The following is a 13996-nucleotide window of genomic DNA, read 5'->3' on the forward strand; positions in this document are numbered from 1 at the left end:
TATTGACTTTATTGCAAATCCCACGTAACTCCAAACATTGACTGATATAAGAACTTCCTGTTGACCGTGATATAAAAATATATATCAGGCAACGTTATATCAGGCAGATATCAATGCGGTGTTATGATAAATTATTAGATTGCTTTGCTCAAATTAATTATTAATTGTAAACTTGTAATTAATTAACCATCGCTTAGGATTATTATCTTTATTTTTGCAGAAATCACATAGTGGAAAAGCCAGTAATACAACAAGAATTGTTACATATGAATCTGATGTGACCTGTCATTTACCTATTATTTGCTGATCTAATTCATTGATATCTGTGCTTGGAATGTTGCAGTACAATAGCATTGATTGATGCCTTCTTAAATAGCATTTTGATGATTGTGTAAAAGGCTGACAGCTCCCTATAAATTGGCCCTAATTACCTGGGCACTCACATGCCGTTGAAAAGATAGATTAAAACTTGCACATGTTATAGGCAGACTTTTTATTGATGAGGTCAACATCAGTCATTCAGAAGTTTGTGAGTGATTATCAAAGACCTGTGTTTTAACAGGTTCTATTGTTGTTTCCATTGGAAATATCATTGAAAGGTGTGTCTGAAAATTGTTTCTGTTGGTTTAAAACACTTTGTTCCAAATTGTGAACTATTGGATAATTAAAGACAAACAATTTATCTCATCTTTTAAGAAGCACAAAAACTGTTTGGTTGAAAAGCAACGTTGTTTTGGCAGTTGTTTTTGCAAAAATAATGCTACAGATTTTTGTGCACTTAACAGTTGACAGTTGTTTTTAAATGATACATTTTTTCTTTTTCCTGTGGGTGTTTACCAATATATTTCCACATATTTGTAACTTTGAGAACGATCGAGTGTCAGATGTTTGATATCATAAAAGAAGATCAATGTCGAATGTCTTGCAGATAGTTTCATACTCATTTACTTCTTTATTACCGACTTTGAAATATTATAACAATTCAACTTATGTATTTAATTATGCAAAATCTATATAATAAACACTCCATCTATTAAAAAATATAGTTGTTTGGGTATCTAAAGCTGTTCTTGCAAATACAAGTTGTAACGAGCGATACCATATAACATCCAAAAATGCTTAGATTCTAATCTCGTGATCTCAAAGTCGTACAACAATTTTGTAAAAATAAATCTTCCATTTTGTTTTGTCGATTATGCTCATAATTAAATTACTGTCCTCATATTACTTTTAAAGATTTGTCGCAATGGGTAACGAATGTCTATTTCAAAAACATAAACACACTTACAAACAAAAAACTACTTTGCTTAACTAAATACTCCTCAGGTGAGCGACCAGGACCACTATGGCCCTCTTCTTTTAACTTGTTTATAGTTATGAATAAAATTACTTAACAGAATATTAACAATGTTTTTATACCACCAAGTAAAAATTGTATCGCCCAACACGGAAATGATTCTCTGATTTGAAAAGAAGTCAGTAATGAATGTTTATAAAGATTGTTTATCATACAATGTCGTTCAAACAGCAATATTTTATACCAAGGATTTTACTTATTCATGAATGACTATCTTCCCTTATCATCTATCTTTTAAGATTCCAACCTTCTTATACTTGGTTTTATCTGTTGATAACATATCTCTGAACATACAAGTATTACAGTTTAAAAAAGAACTTACACCACAAAACAATTTTTGATGGATTTTAGCCAATTGAAAATAAATGGAAAGACATTTAAAAAAAAACAGAAATATGTTTATATAACATGTTTTACGGGTAAATGTTATCTTTTTTATGTCCCCCAGTCTATACTGGAGGACATATCGATTTGCCCTGTCTGTTTGTTTGTTGCTTTGCTTGTTGGTTTGCTGGTTTGTTTGCGTACAACTTTAACATTGGCCATAATTTTTGCAATATTGAAGATATTTGGCATGCATTTGTATCTCATGGAGCTGCACATTTTGAATGGTGAAAGTTGAGGTCAAGATCATTCTTCAAGGTCAGATGTCAAATATATGGGGGCATAGTGTTTCACAAACAAATCTTGTTACATATATATTTAACCCGAATGCTCCAATTTGTTCGTTTAGTTCCAGGCATTGACATGGCCATAAGGATTAGACAGCTTATCGCAAATCTTCAAACAAACGAAATCTGCATTGTTGACCAAAATAATAGTTCAACTTGTTGAATCATTAATATTACATAATAAAACATGAGTTGCAAAAAAATAAATTTAAGCCAGAGAAAATGATTAAAACTATTAAATTGATTATTGAAATATTGCAAGTGATGACAGCATAAATAATCTTTACTTGATGTACAGTTATGACAACTTAATCAAATGCTGGTAAATTTTTTAGCTCCTGCGACAGCATTTCAGGACAAGAAGTAATTAAACATCAACTGTTGAATACATGTTAGAACGTCTCCAGATAAGCAAGCCCAAAACAAACTAGTGTTTTGATTGTTCACAGATAACGCTTGTGATGCAAATGCTTCGGAGCTTAAGATCGACAAAAGAGAGATAATGACGAAAGACTGTCTCATCAACCCGAAAGTCTGTCTTACGCTTCTCGATAATGGGAAAGGGATGACACACGAGGAACTAAGTAACATGTTGAGGTATTTTCATTTACTTTGTTAAATATTGTGGTGATTATACAATGTACGACGCTTTCTCATGTGTGTAAATGACACATTGCGTATATATCATTTTCGTTTGCATCAGTATATCTATTCATCCAATTAAATTAGTAAACTATGCAAAAATAATTAACAATACAGTTTTTTGATTGGTCAATTCATTCATGTTTAATATGAGGCACAGTTTTCACGGTCTCCCCATGTGATCTTCAGAAGAGAATTTACCATGCATGGGTTAAAAAAAGTCCTACACAATGTTGACAGAAGTATTCGTGGAATGCGATGTGTCTTTCATCTCATCTACAGGAAAATTGTTCTGGAAGGAAATGTTTAATTATTACGAATTATAAAAACCCAAAAAATAAAAGATAATTAAAGCTGGGATTACCGCCTTGGAATGGTCAATGCAAAGCTTTCGTGGAGAGGGAATCAAACAAGTAGAAAGGCACGCCGAGCATCCTACCTAGTCCAGATTTTATTAGAAATCACGAAATTGTTAGTTGCCATCGCTATTTAAATTAAAATACTTTTCAAAATATATACACTCGATTTAATATAAGTATATAAGCAATATAAGTATTGTATTACTTAATATGCACCAGGTCAAAAGAATGACACCTCCCTGAGGCATTGTGATTAGAAGTAAAGAGATATATCAACTAAACATCTTCTTGTTGGCACGATTTAATAAACCATCATCATATAGAGCACAAATAAATAGATCAGAGTTTTCTGCTCGAATGTCGATTTGAATATATCAATATGAGTCACATCCCAATTTTTATCCTCCGCAAAAGGCGGAGCGATACAGAATTGGCATTGTAAGTATGTCATTAAACTTTTAAGGGCTATATCTCATAAACTATGTAATGTATATATAATTCAACACGAAACTTTATGGATAAATGAGGAGAATTACATTTCATACAGACAGTTAACCTACACTTAATTATTTTTAGGATTATACCGTATATAGATCTAATGGATTTGCACCCATCAATAAACAAACTTTATTTTGCGGGGAGGGGGATATCTATTCAACGAATTTGGTTGTTTGACAAATTATGTCATCCTCATGTTCAAACGTATTGAAATTCGGTTATGCCTTAACATTGTTGTAATATTTCAGTCTTCAGAGGCTTAAGCAGCACAGCTATTTTTTGGTATTTGAATGAAACATATTGACTATCTTTGTAAGTCCTTTTTTTTCCATGTCCTCTAATCGTTTTAATAGATGTCCAAAACTTACGAAAGTTAGTACACTTAATATATGTGTATAGTATTCGATTGACGCATTACGTTGTGGCATTCATGTTTTCATTTTCTGTCATCATAGGAACATTTAATTAAGGTTGTTGTAGACAACCGGTCTGTTTGTTATTAATGTTGGTGTAAGTTTTAAGTTTGGTTTGCCTTTAAATCGGTTTATACCTCCAATGCTTTGAATTGACCCTTTGTGAATCTGTGAAATCTGTGATCCCAATGTTATCAATTTTATGTTTAAAGTTGGATTTCTGTTATAAAAGTTGTGGATAAGGATTCAGGCCATATGATCGTCCGGCCCCAGGATTTCTTGTCTTTGGCATAACTCTAAAACCACAAAATTTCAACCTTGAACTTCATAGGCAGATATATTTTATTGGCGGAAAATTCAGTGCACATGTTTTATAACTTTTGCTTCTATTCTTATTAGACTTTATGCCATTTTATAGTTTTTACTCTTAACATTTGTCTGGAGCATAGCATTAAAACGTTAAGAGGTATTTATTTGAAATGTAATGTGTATGATAATCTCATTTTGGGTATATGTGGTGCAAATGTCACTCTTGCTTCAATATTTAGAGTTATCGGTCATTTTAATTTTTATAGTTAAGATTTGTGTGGTTCGTATCTTTATAGAGTTATCTACTTGAAACCTAATAGGTAGATATAATTAAGGGAATGTAACGTGTACCAGAACTGTAATATTTGCTGCCTTATTATAAGAGTCATTACCTTTTCTGTATGTAGAATTTGTCCGAATCGTATTCCTAAAACTAAGTAATTAATTTATTATATTGAAATTTCGTTAGGTGAATATTTCTTAAACGATAAAAGACATCGAAATGAAACTTCATTACTAGAAATATCTCAGTGCAAAAAGTAATAACTCCTTGTCCGGTCCGGATCGTTTTCCTATAACTAAGTAATTAATTTATTATATTGAAATTTCGTCGGGTGAATATTTCTTAAACGATAAAGACATCTTAATGAAATTTTGTTACTAGAAATATCTCAGTGCAAAAAGTAATAACTCCTGCTTCGTATTTTCAGAACTATTGGCCTTTGTTTATCCTTCTATTTTAATTGTGTCCGTTGCATATTGGGACAACTATATAAGATATCAACTAAATATTTCATAAGTAGATATATCTTAATAAGGTAAAATGCATTATACAAAGCCATACATTTTGCTTGTATATTTTCAGAAATATTGCCATTTGGTAATCATGAATCGTACTTTTTGTCTGAAACATATCTTGATAACTATGAGCGGTATTAACTTGAACTTAATAGGTAGATAGATCTCATTAGGTAAGTGCAAACTAAACGTAACTCCTGCTGTCATAATTGCACCTGTTTTGCCCTTGTTTATTATTAGATGTTTAGAGTCTTATTCATCTTGTTATCAAACATTTTATTTATACACATACACTTTTACACAACAGATTTTCTTTTTGAAACCGACAGAATGGCTTCTTCCTACAATCGTATTACGATGATCTATAAAATGAGCCTAAATTATGCTTAATTTCTCAATCTTACAAATTCTATGCGAGATGTATTTGCATCGTCATTCAGAAAGTAGCAGTTCTGTTGCTCTGATAAACATTCGATCAGTGAGTAATCATATTGTAATTGCATTGATGTGTATGGCGTTCATTTTCATCTCGCATAAATGCGTTTTGGGGCGTCCTAAAACCGGTTTAAACTCCCACTGCTATCCCTGAAGCGACTGCTGAATTAAAGCTTGATGTAACTGGAGTTTCAGTTCCTTATTTTAATTTTTATAAGATTTCAATCGCTAAGACTTATAAAACACCTAATAAACTATCATAGTGTTCGTGTGCTTCGGTGAATTTATTTAAAGCCGTTTACGGATATGCGTTATGGTTATAGTTAGGGCTAGTTTTAAGTTTATTTGCCTTTTTTCAGTTTTGGCTTCAGTATGAACAGTCACAATATGAAGATAGGAAAATTTGGCAATGGTTCTAAGGCCGGTTCCATGAGAATAGGGGATGATGCCATGGTATTCACGCGCTGCAAGACATCTACGAGTGTAGGATTGCTCTCGCAGACATATCTGAAGGCAATTAAGGCTAAAACCGTTATTGTTCCCATTGTGACCTGGACACTACAGAACAAAAATAATATCCTTTGTACTGTTGCGTTCTTACAAAAATCAATCTTGCAATGGTCTCAGTATGGAAGACAAATGCTTCAACCGTTAAAAATTGTGTTGAAAAATAAAATTGAATTATGTGAAGACTCAATATTCAAGCTGCCAGTAAATAAATTTGTTATCAACGTTTTTCAAATCAGTTCATTCATACTTTTTATTCAAACATCAATGGTCGAGTTGAATAGTGGACGTGAGAGTGCTTTCCGACATGTTCATACAATGATAATAACACAATATTTTTTTAACTTATTCTGTTTAACTGAACTCAAAGATATCAAGAATTATCTAAAGAATATATCATTGATTCTATCAGATTGGCATATATATTGACGTATACTTGTTTTAAATTAGTTTAATAATGATATTAAGTTCTCAAGAATGTTAAAATAAATTATCTGTACAACATCCTTAACACAATTTCAATGAATCGCGAATCGTCCAGTGAGAGTGATGGTAACTTGTCCGCCATTTTAGAACACGGACTATTTTCATCAGAGGAAGAGTTGATGCAAGAAATGCAGGCTTTTGATAAAATGAAAATTGCCACTGGTACAAAAATAGTTATCTTCAACGTGAGGAAGTATGTTCTTTTTCGTTATAACTTATTCTTCTGTAAATATCTTACATAACTTTGTATGCAACCCTGAAGGCTTATCATGAAAATTGTGTTAATATTAAAGTTGCTAGTTAAAACTCAGAACACATATGGGTATAAATGTATATTATAGATACATATCATTCAAGTATCCCTCACGGTCTATACTAGTTTACTTCAAATGATACACAAGAACCGTAATACATTCCTTACCGTTTTGCTCATATTTAGAGCGCTTGGCCTACAATCAGGGACTCTGGTGCAAAAAAACAAACCATTACCAGACTACATAATAGCAAAAGAAAGCTTTAACGTTTACTTTGTCAAGAATGTTTTGGTTGCATTTACAGATTTGCATGAAATGCTTACATCGTTACCTATACTTAATGTTTAATAGAATCATTTGAAACAAAATAAATCACAACCGTATTGTTTATAATCGTATGCTATTATTTGCTTAACTAAGTATAGCCATTGCTTACTACCATATATTATCTGTTCACACCAGTGTTCAAATAATTGTCGAAACAATCGATTGATTTTTAAATATCATACACTATTCCAAAAGCAATGTTCGATGATAATGTTTTTGAATTATAGAGACAAAAGTGGGAAGACAGAGCTTGATTTTTCGTCTGACCCGATTGACATTCGTAATCCGGAAACAGCACTCAATGAGAAAACGCTAATCGACCGTCCGGTGATTGATGACTGTCCAGAATATAGGAAATCGTTGCGAGTAAGTTTCTCAATGTATTTTAGTCTTAAATATGGAAATCGTGTGTTTGTGTGGGGTTTCGTTGTAAACAAGTAAATAGTGTAGATAATAGTCTTAGTTTTCGTTCAATACCGATTCTGTAGATTGAAGTACAACGGCCTTGAAAACTGTTTTGAAGTGACACGTTTTGTTGAATGAATTAAATATCATATGAATTATAGTATTTACAAATATAATATTGTATTAAATAATAAAACATATTACATTCAATATTTTTCAGAAGTAATCTGCCTGGATGTTTTCATGCTAACCCCAATCATTATAACAATATGTCTCTTGGTTGCAGGAGTACTGTAGTATTTTGTACTTAAAACCAAGAATGAGGATTGTAATTCAAGGAAGAAAAGTACAAACTAAGCTGATCGACAAATCGTTGTTGAAGAGAGAAACAGATGTGTACAATCCCACCTGGCTTGTATCCTTGCTTGTCTTAGTAACTCACATAAAAACTTACTTTATGGAAATAAAAAATTATCCGTTTACGTTATATTACAATTAGGATACAGTTTCATTTCGTTGATACTTGATATATGTATGTTATCCTATATATAAATAACATTAAAGATAAATAGTCTTGTATTCATTTATCAGAAAATGTAAAACTCTAGAGACACTTTTAGAGAGATTACATCGTTTTCGCATCTGGTCATTCATAAAATACACAGTACAGACAATTCATATTACAAACGTATGTTAACGTTTGTGTAATACATCGAAAGGATATTTTTCTTTCAATGTTTCAAATAATTATTTGTAATCATTTTATTGTAGCACAAATATTAGGGAGATTATTTTTTTAATAAATGGCATTTTCCTGAGCTATTCTGTAGGATCGTCCTGTACGAATCACGTTTGGTTTTACCAAGAACAAAGATACGGATGCGTATGGTCTGATGTTATACCACAAAAACCGACTCATCGATGCCTATCGTAAAGTTGGCTGTCAGAAAAATGTATGTAGAGAATTGAGAGCACTGTATAGGTTATATTTATGAACGTTTCCTAAGCTAACCACAGACACAATAATGATCAACGAGTTAGCGTAATTAAAAAGACAGACCATAGTATTCCTAATGGCCAAACATATCAGCAGTAAAATGTGAATTCCAGTGAACGCACGTAGATGAACATTATTTGTTGTTTTACTTTAGTACAGTTCTGTTTACCGTGATCATGTTATCCTAGTTGACGTAAGAGTAAAAAATGTGTGAAAAATTGTAACATTTGATTTTGAAGAGGATGCTTAGGTATTGCCTTTAACTAAGTGACTAATTTAAATAAAACTGGTTGAATGACGCATTAAAAGTCACACTGAGCCAAGCAAACAATATATCACTAACATAAGCTAAAAAATTTTATCAAGTGCCCGATGTCCGAGTGTAAACAATTTTCAAACAAATGACGGTTTGATTCGCCTTAATCGACGTGGTTTATTAAGTGCCCCAGTAAGCCCTTTGATGGTCACTGAATTTCCAAAGATAGAAAATCTCATTGTATTATTTCTAATTAAACAATATACTGTATAACTGTATTTAAAACTATGAAATTCATCTTGTCTGTTAACAAGTTATAACATAATAAAGTGATTAATATTTTTAGGGTAAAGGCGATGGTATTGGCGTCATTGGTGTGGTCGCAGCAAACTTTCTCGACCCAACACAAAACAAACAGGAGTTCATCAACGACCAAAAATACATGTATGCGATATGTTTAGAAACTTCACACACAATAATACAAAAATGTTTTCGTTTGTTATTGTTTTACTTGTTTTTTACTTTTTTAATCTCAAACATTTCTCTTTTGTTGGCAGTACACTGTTTGACTAAAAGAGGCAAAAAGCTAGTGTATTTGTGTTCCGAAACAATGTGCAACGAAAAAAAAATGAAACTCCGCAAACATGATCAGTAGCAATTAACTATACCATTCGCTACTTTTTAGAGTACTTTTTCGCAGATAGACGTAATACTAGTAACAATATTTCAAGTTTGTTAACGGATTAAAAATCAAAAGAATAATATATTGAGCGAAATAATACTAGGAGGTAGATGCATACTGAAAATACTTTCTTTTATTGTTAATCTTCATTTTAAAATGTTAAATTTATAAAAGCTCAATAATGCAAAACGATTGAACAATTTGGATTTGTTCTGTCATTTTGTTGCAACTCGTCGATCGCTTATAATAAGAACACAAATCATGACCCAATATAAAGGTGGTTATGGTGCCTAACTTGGGATCGGGCGCCTGCCAGTTGAATTTCAAGCTTCAAAGTATCTATGTAGTATGTGCTGTCACGATATTATCTGAAACGTTTTGTTAATACAATTTGACAAACATTTAGTAAAAGTTATTGAGTGTAGTTTATACACACATCGTGTCATTCTCAATATGTTCAAATCAGATTCACATTTAACTGCGTTCGATAGTGTAAAAATACTTTGTTTTAATTGTGATATAGGAAACATATAACTCCAGAAACTTTATCCAGAAATAAATTATTGTTAACCTTGTTAACATTTGAACGCGTCTTTTAAGTGCATTATTTGGGTATTTGTTGTTGTTTTTTTCAGAACATTTATGGTTTCGGCTGCAGTAAAGCTGAAAGATTATTACTATCAAAAGACCAATACAACGGACCCAAACGTAACTGACAGGTAACTGCTGACAAAATTAGTTATTTGGGATGAGTCATGTCTTTTGATGTCAATTCCCTATACAAGAATGGATATACACTACGACAAATCAAACAAAACATTAAAGATATAAAACGGCACCTTTAACTTATTACTGAATACATATATAATTTGAATGTAATGTTAAAAATAGCTGTTTATTTTGAATATGCATGTCTTGAGAGTTGCCAATTATTTCATTATACATTTTAATATATATTGCTTAAAAAAAGTATATTTATATGCCTGTATGTCATTGACCACTGTTGACTATAATGTGTATTATATGTATGTGTACTCATGGGATTAAAGCCTTATGTATTTGGAAATAAAACCTTAACCCTATGTAAGATTCTATCAGGACAATTTTTATTAACTACTTTTGCAAAGCAGCTAAAATAATAATCGAATGCATGAATACTGAAGTGAAAAAGTACCGTCATGTTGTTAGTTTGTTTTTAAGCTCAATGGCTTCAAAGTACACATGGGTACAATGTGACAATTGCAATACGTGGCGAAGACTGCCAGCTGGGCACACAGATGAAACATTGTCTGATATTGACAGAAAATGGTTCTGCAGACAAAATCCAGATGTTTATTACAAGTAATATTTTTTCAAAACAATAACTGCATAAGCTCAATTATGGACTAACATCTTCTTAATTGCATTATTATTTTCTTTAAGTACTTTCTGAGTATTTCCTGTATTTGTATTTACTCTACTGCGGTTGCTCATGTGAAACAACAAGTTAAAATGAAAAGCCTATTTTTATAACAATCCATTTTAAGACTTAAATATAAAAACATACTAATTAAACTACGTTATTATTTGCAAATTGGCATGTTTTTAATGTCGCTTGCTAAAAGATCATCTTCGAATCTAAAATGTTCAAGACTATTTTTCTGCAGTCGTACTTAAGTTCTGTTAATCCCGCTACAATTTTTTTGTTTTAGTCGTTGTGATATTCCCGAGGAGCCCGAGGACGAGGGTGAGAAACCACAGACCACATACAAAAAAACGTACAAGAAGGCAATGTAAGTAAAATTACTTGTAAAAGATAACTATCTGTTATGTCCATCATTAAATGCTCATTCCACGAATAATATTTTCTTCTTCGAATTGACCGATTGGCTTGATACTTCACATGTGCATTGGACTTGGACAGTAAATGACCCTTATTAAAATTGGGGTCACTAGGTCAAAAGTCGAGGTAACTGTCACCATAAGTGTGAACTCGTTTTTAATCAAGACCGACTACCATGTACTATCTTTTGCGTTGTCAAAAGGTTCAGATTGAAATATAATACAATGTAAAAATGATAAGACAAAACCTACCCGTTAAATAGCTTTCTTGGAACTGACTAATACTTGCATTAGAACATCACTCTACGCTAGACAACAATTCCTAAAAAGAGCTTAACTAGTATAAATTGTCTTTTAAACAATAATGGTTTAAACATGTGACCTTATCACGATCTTGGTGAACAAATTTTGAATTGTATGTACTAGTGATTTTCGATTGATATATAATCTGCTTTATGACATTTGTGACAAGGGTGTAATTCATAACACAAATCATACCTTTGACGAAGTTGTTGTAAATGTACACAGAGATAATATATCTTTCCTCCAATTGTCAAAATTAGGTCGATATGTTTTGTTATGCTATACTCTGAATATGCAATATTGGAATTCATTTAATCGAACACTAACTAAATTGTCTTATTTTTCCATATTCATTATTTTTATGAGAACATTTGGGTACGACTTTGGTTTTATTAACAATAATTGAGCAACCAAATCGATTCTGGCAGAACTTTGGATGCCATCTTCATTTTTTTTTTGTTTACATAACACACGTTTGCAATTATTTATTCATACTAAACATGTTTAAAAACATCAAAATGACATGAGGATACATTATATAATGCAAATGTAAATGTTTATACAACTCAGACCGAAAATGGCCGCCATCTTGGACGCATTCTTGAATTTCTCGTAATCCCCAAAGATACCAGTCCGGCATCATTTGGATTCTTCATCAGTAGCAGGTCCCCAAACAAAAAACACTTGTACATTTACTATACACCCAAATGTTGGGTTTAGTGAAAAATTGCCACTTTTCTGCCTGACTAGTAACAGTTGTCCCTTTAACTTGTTAAAACGCATTGTAAAGGCAGTATTTGCATCACACACGTTGTAAAGTCAGTTTTCCCTACTGATATTCTATAAGCCTGATATTCTATAAGCACGGTCTGAAACTCATTGACAACCAATATTTCTGGGTTTTTGGTGTCAAATTTTGCTTAATTACATGTTAACTTGTTAGACTGTTTAAAATTACGTTCTAAACTGTCAGTCCAATGTGTTACTTCTATTTTCAGGGCAGAAAAGCAGAGGAAAACAAAATTTGAAGAGGTAAAATGATACACAACAGTAGAATATGTGTATGTTATTATTCACTAAAATTAATATCATTCAGGTCATTGATTCACACAAAGCGTAAAATGTAATGACAATATACATACAAGTTTCATTGTGGTTAATTAATGATAACCCTTTTTATTCCCATACACATGTTGACACTTCAAACAATCAAATGACCCCCATTCTGGGAAAACCGGGGTTAATGCATTTGTGTTAAGTGTTGTCCCTGATTAGCCTGTGCAGATTTTTGCTTGCTTTTATGGATTTTTTTGTTTACATGAGATCTCTTCTAAATAGAAATCCAGTGTATGCGGAAAGGGTTGTCCCTGATTAGCCTGTGCGGACTGCACAGGCTAATCTGGGACGACACTTTACGAACATGCATTAAGCCCAGTTTGTTCCCACATCTCAACTGACATTGTCAATTAATTTGTCCCATGTGTGTTTGTAGCTCCGTCGTATGAAGGAGAAGGAGGCATTACTGGCCAGGAAGGAACAGATGTTACAGAGGCAGGCCCTCAAGATCTCCCAGCAGAAGGAGGAACTCGCAGTATGTACTACCTTGACAAATCTGGCTTGCAGTATGTACTTCCTTGACAATTCTGGCTTGCAGTATGTACTACCTTGACAAATATGGCTTGCTGTATGTACTACCTTGACAAATCTGGCTTGCAGAATGTACTTCCTTGACAAATCTGGCTCGCAGTATGTACTACTTTGTCAAATCTGGCTTGCAGTATGTACTACCTTGACAAATATGGCTTGCTGTATGTACTACCTTGACAAATCTGGCTTGCAGTATGTACTGCCTTGACGAATCTGGCTTGCAGTATGTACTTCCTTGACAAATCTGGCTTGCAGTATGGACTACCTTGACAAATCTGGCTCACAGTATGCACTACCTTGACGCATGTGGCTTTCAGTAGGTACTACCTTGACGAATCTGGCTCGCAGTATGTCCTTCTTTGACAAATCTGGCTTGCAGTATGTACTACCTTGACAAATCTGGCTCGCAGTATGTACTACCTTGACAAATGTGGCTTGCAGTATGTACTACCTTGACAAATTTGGCTTGCAGTATGTACTACCTTGACAAATGTGGCTCGCAGTATGTACTTCCTTGACAAATCTGGCTTGCAGTATGTACTACCTTGACATATCTTGCGCACAGTATGTACTACCTTGACATATCTGGCTAGCAGTATGTACTACCTTGACAAATCTGGCTTGCAGTATGTACTACCTTGACAAATCTGGCTTGCAGTATGAACTACCGTAACAAATCTGGCTTACAGTATATACTACCTTGACAAATCTGGCTTGCAGTATGAACTACCTTGACAAATCTGGCTCGCAGTATGTACTACCTTGACAAATCTGGCTTGCAGTATGTACTACTTTGACAGATCTGGCTCGCAGTATGTACTATCTTGAC

The 13996-nt window shown here is 32.9% G+C and overlaps 1 protein-coding gene across 20 annotated transcripts in view; it reads left to right on the plus strand.

Moving 5' to 3' along the window:
* LOC127853319 (MORC family CW-type zinc finger protein 3-like) overlaps positions 1 to 13996 on the plus strand; it is a 382815-nt gene that overhangs the window by 299068 nt on the left and 69751 nt on the right. For 17 of the 20 annotated variants that reach the window (XR_008036565.1, XM_052387746.1, XM_052387757.1 and 14 more), the window contains exons 4-15: positions 2478 to 2625; positions 5842 to 6055; positions 6511 to 6668; positions 7284 to 7422; positions 7748 to 7876; positions 8292 to 8414; positions 9061 to 9158; positions 10032 to 10115; positions 10597 to 10737; positions 11088 to 11168; positions 12519 to 12552; positions 13013 to 13111. The exons of 1 other annotated variant lie outside the window; for it this stretch is intronic. Coding sequence is in view for 18 of the 19 variants with exons in the window: in XM_052387746.1 (XP_052243706.1) it covers positions 2478 to 2625; positions 5842 to 6055; positions 6511 to 6668; positions 7284 to 7422; positions 7748 to 7876; positions 8292 to 8414; positions 9061 to 9158; positions 10032 to 10115; positions 10597 to 10737; positions 11088 to 11168; positions 12519 to 12552; positions 13013 to 13111 (1448 nt within the window). In the remaining variant the exon portion in view is untranslated. The remainder of the gene's footprint in view (positions 1 to 2477; positions 2626 to 5841; positions 6056 to 6510; positions 6669 to 7283; positions 7423 to 7747; positions 7877 to 8291; positions 8415 to 9060; positions 9159 to 10031; positions 10116 to 10596; positions 10738 to 11087; positions 11169 to 12518; positions 12553 to 13012; positions 13112 to 13996) is intronic. 2 more of the 20 variants (XM_052387759.1, XM_052387758.1) reach the window with 1 other exon arrangement.

This window comes from Dreissena polymorpha, chromosome 12 (assembly GCF_020536995.1).
Source record: "Dreissena polymorpha isolate Duluth1 chromosome 12, UMN_Dpol_1.0, whole genome shotgun sequence".
Taxonomy (NCBI): Eukaryota; Metazoa; Mollusca; class Bivalvia; order Myida; family Dreissenidae; genus Dreissena; species Dreissena polymorpha.